General features: G+C 49.8%; 1 protein-coding gene across 8 annotated transcripts in view; it reads left to right on the top strand.

The window, feature by feature from the left end:
• Positions 1–402: 402 nt before the first annotated feature.
• Positions 403–4,259, top strand: part of AK5 (adenylate kinase 5) — a gene marked incomplete at both ends in the record, with an annotated part of 183,818 nt that continues 179,961 nt past the window's right edge. For all 8 annotated transcript variants that reach the window (XM_080916078.1, XM_080916074.1, XM_080916076.1 and 5 more), the window contains one exon: positions 403–462. In XM_080916078.1, coding sequence (XP_080772204.1) covers positions 403–462 — 60 coding nt within the window. The remainder of the gene's footprint in view (positions 463–4,259) is intronic.

Below are 4,259 nucleotides of genomic sequence, written 5' to 3'. Positions count from 1 at the left end.
CTGGCCACGTTGCGGGCTGGGGAGTGACTGCAGCCCGCGCGCGTCCCCACCCCCGCGCCCCGCGCTCGCCCGCCCGCGCAGCGTGACTGGCGGCCGCCGCAGCGAGCTCCGGAGGCGCGGGCCGAGCGCGCAGAGCCGGGAGGCGGCGGCTGGTGGCGTCGGCCGCGTGGTCCTCCTCCGCGCCCCTCCCCTGGCGCTCGCGCTGCCTGCGCCCGGGAAGCCGCCGCTGCTCGCTGCTGGCTGTCGCGGGGACCGGCGGGGACGCGGGGGCGACTGGAGCGCGGACAGCACAGCTGCCCGGGAGTCGCCGAGGGGACCCCGGCCTGAGCGCATCCAAGTGAGGGCTGCGCCCCGCCAGCCCCAACCTTCCATCCTGCTCCTCACTGCACGCGCCGTACAGCCATGAACACCAACGACGCCAAGGAGTACCTGGCCCGGAGGGACATTCCTCAGCTTTTCGAGGTAAGAGGTTGGGGTGGCCGAAGGGTCCCCAGCCACAGTCCCCAGGGCTCGGAGGGCCAGCGCCCGGCTGCACCTTCCGGTGCAGGGCACTTAATGAAGGCGCTCGCTCGCTCGCAGAAGCTCGCTGTACCCTCGCCCCAGACAAGTCGTCTTTCGCGCGGGTCGCTAGGGTCCCTTTCCAATGCAGGCTTCGAAACCCGTGTCTTGGGATCAAGTTTCCCTCTTCAAGCTGGGTTCTGGATGCAGGCTGCACCCAGAGATGGGCACCCAGAGTGGACAGCAGACCTTGGCCTGGCAGCACTCTCTGGGGCTGAGGGTCAAGCTAGGTGAGAACACTGTCACCCTAACGGAGCCAGGACAAGACACCGAAGGTTCTGGAATCCTGTACATTCCAGGCGCCAAGCGTTGGGACCCCTTGCAGGGAAGGGAAAGCGTGGACGAAGCCAGTTTCCCGGGGGACAGCTTGAAGAGAGGGATGAAGATGGTGAGGGAGAGAAAACACACACACACACACACACACACACACACACACACACACACACACACACACACACACAGCCCAGCTAATCAAGTGCAGTGCTAACTCCTGGGTCGCAGAAGCTCTGAGCAGCCAGTCAATGAACTCCTCGCTGGTGGCTTGAAGGGTTCTTCAGGCTTCCTCCCCGCCGCAGCCTCCAGCCCCAACCCTCCCGCCCGCCTACACTGACTGGGTTCGACTGGGAGCGGCCAGACAGGCGTGACTCCTGTTGCTGGCCTCTGCTGGGCGTAGCGGCAGCATCCGCACCAGGGACAGGGGATGCGGTAACTCAAAGAATGTGAAAAAGGAGGCTTGAGGAATGAGCTAAAGGTACCTTGCTGTGGCCACGGGCCGCCTTCCCGGAGAGAAGTCCTGTTTCCTATTATTCTCTCCACATTCCCTCTAAAACAGCCTACATCCGAAGTGCTTTTGCTTAGGTTAAGAAAACAAAATAAAATGTATAAAAGACCGGCACCAATCCAAGCTTCACAGGGTGAGCCCTGAAAAAACCTGGCCTCCCCTTCTAAAGGAAACAGTAGAGTAATATAATGAACCAAGGGCCGCGCATTGTTCTTTCTCCAGTTTAGAGGATTTGTTCTCTCAAAAGGAAAGTGCAGCCCTTGAGAGAATAATTTTTGCAACACCCCCCACTATGTTTATTTAACAGAAAACACCATACATGCAGTGCCTCGAGAGGCTATTTTGCTTTTGTTTTTGTTTTTGATTTTTGCTCTGTTTTTTGTAAACATAGAAATGAAGAGCTGAAAGATGTTTTTAAAATGATAAATGTTAAGGCTGAAACCGATTTTGCGTCTACACTTCTAAAAGAATGATTGATTGATCCCTGGCACAGCTATCGGACTGCAGAATGGAGAAACCGTTTCTCTCCTCTGTGGTGCCAGGTATCTCCCAGAGAGCCAGGGTGGCCTGCTCACACAGCTCTGGCTGTTCTAAGGAGCTGTGGTAGGAAGCTGCTTAGGCGTGAAGCTTTTCATTGGTGTTTCTGCATGTGAATGGGAGGTCTCAAAACAGTGCCTCCACGCTCAAAGGGAAGTCAGCTCGCTTACCTGAGGTACTGAGGCGAGTTCAGGACGGCAAAGAGCCAGAGAAGACTTGAGACTCCTAAGTCCCATTTGAACAGTGAGACTGCTCCACTGTATCAGAGGGAGGCAGAACCTGGTGGCCCATGTGACAAGTACAGACCTCAAAAATCCAGCACCTCAGGTTTCTAAAATGGGAACATCGTCCTAAGTATATAAAATCTAACCAGGTGCCTGCCCAAACCCCAGACTGTTACAGACGGCAAACGCCACTGCAGACCTGGGTAACAGATTCTATGTTCACCAAAACCTACGTATATAATGCAGCTTCTCTGATTTCTTTGGCTGGTATAGAGTATTTGCTAGGTATGTGGTTGAAAAGTACACCCACATTAAAAATAAGTTAAAAATCAAAACACTTTCAGCTGGTTCTGTTGTGTTCCTAATTCGCCCTAGTTTTGGAATAATGACTCTTGGTCTCAGACCTTAGAGCAAAGACCAGCAATTAGCTGAATGCTATCTAAAGTCTAAGATTCTTTACATTTTTAGAGGATGAAATCAGAGACTAAGAAATAACATCTGCTACTTATATTCAATCCTGGGGTGCTGCTGGCTTTTAGGGGAAGGGACTTAAATAGTCCCTTTAAAAATCAATGCCTTTTGGGGAACTAGTTTTCTTTAGGGAAACTTGAGATGTTGTCTCCCAGTCAGAAAACTTTCATTGCATATACCCACCCAACTTCAGCTTTAGGAAAAGACAAAGTTAACAGATTTTAAGTATTAATACTGCGGTTGGATTATATACGGGGTTCGGAGCCTCTGGTATTCTTTTCCCCATTTCATGTTTTTATAAAATGTACAAGGAAGATTATATGAGAAGCTGCCTTAGGTCCCTGAACCTAAGACCATTTGGGTAATGTTTTAGAAATGCACTGATGTCTCTAAAACACAATTTTCTGATCCAAAATTAGAGGTAGTGATGTCCACGGGGTTGAGTGTACACATGAGCACACACAAGAATTCATGTGAGAGACAAGACCTCGAGTGTTGATGAGGCTGGTTCTGGCCCACAGAATAACAGGAGTGTGGGACGCTAACCTGCCACAGAAATCATGTGACACCTCCTCTGCCCCCTCAGCAGATGAACTCATCTGACAGAGCTACACACCCAAACCCACTCCATTCAGGATTTCAGAAAAAAAGAGGCACCTAGTAGCAATTGCCTGCCATTGAGGGAAGATGGAACAATACTGATTTAAAAATTAAAAGCTATGCTAGGATTTGTCAGCCTTTCAAAGGGTGTATGCTTTATACATTAGTAATGTATAGGTGAGAATAATAATGTATGCTTTTTCCATAAAACATTCTAAAGAAAAACAGTTTGCACTTCAGACAAGTTTCCAGGAGTTGGCATTTACAAAGATGTAGAGTTTTTGGGAATAAGCTTGTCTCCACTAGTTTGACACACATACAAGAAAAAAACTATGGCTGGCAGGAACATGGCCAAAGGAGCTGAGAGTAGGGAAACTCAGGTTTAGCACGGCTTAGCCAGTGCTGATTCGAACTTCTGGAACCCCATGCCAAGTAGTTTAGAAAGTTTCCTCATGACTGTGATCACATCAAAGCTTTAGGCATGGCTACACCCAAACTCCTTTGCAAAATACACCTCCCTAGCAAAGCACCTGTGACCTTTACATCCAGGGTGTGTTCTATCGATTGCTAAGCAGTGCTCAGGACCTAGGGAGGAAGGGTTTCTGATAAATAAACATACGGATGGATTCTGCTGACTGAGAAACCGTGACCCGGATTCTAAGCAATTCTGGTGAAGGTTACCACCGAAGACTCACGAACGACCAGATTATCAAACAGCATCCATTCCAACCTTCTGGGTGAAGAGCGGTCAATTTCTTCCACTGAAGAACAAAGCCTGTGTGGTTAACAGTTCCGGTTTCTCTAAGTGCTTGTTATCCGTGAGCACGTGGACCTCTTGCCCTCTGCAGGGCATCGTGAACTAAAAAACAAGTTGGACCGTACTTTTCCCTCTGTAATCTTACAGATGCTGTAAAGACGTATTGCATATCAATCAGCATTTTTAAAATCTGACATTAAAATTTTAGATCTGCTTTTAGTATCTTTTGAGCGAATGCACGTATTTGAGTGTGTGTTTGGGTTTGTACTGTGCCTGTGGAGGTCAAAGGTAACAGATGCCCTGGAGCTGGAATAAGCAGGTGTGAGCTGCC

This window comes from Micromys minutus (assembly GCF_963924665.1).
Source record: "Micromys minutus genome assembly, chromosome: 4".
Lineage (NCBI taxonomy): Eukaryota > Metazoa > Chordata > Mammalia > Rodentia > Muridae > Micromys > Micromys minutus.
Note: the sequence above shows the minus strand (reverse complement) of the source record. Positions and strands in the feature narration are given on the sequence as shown.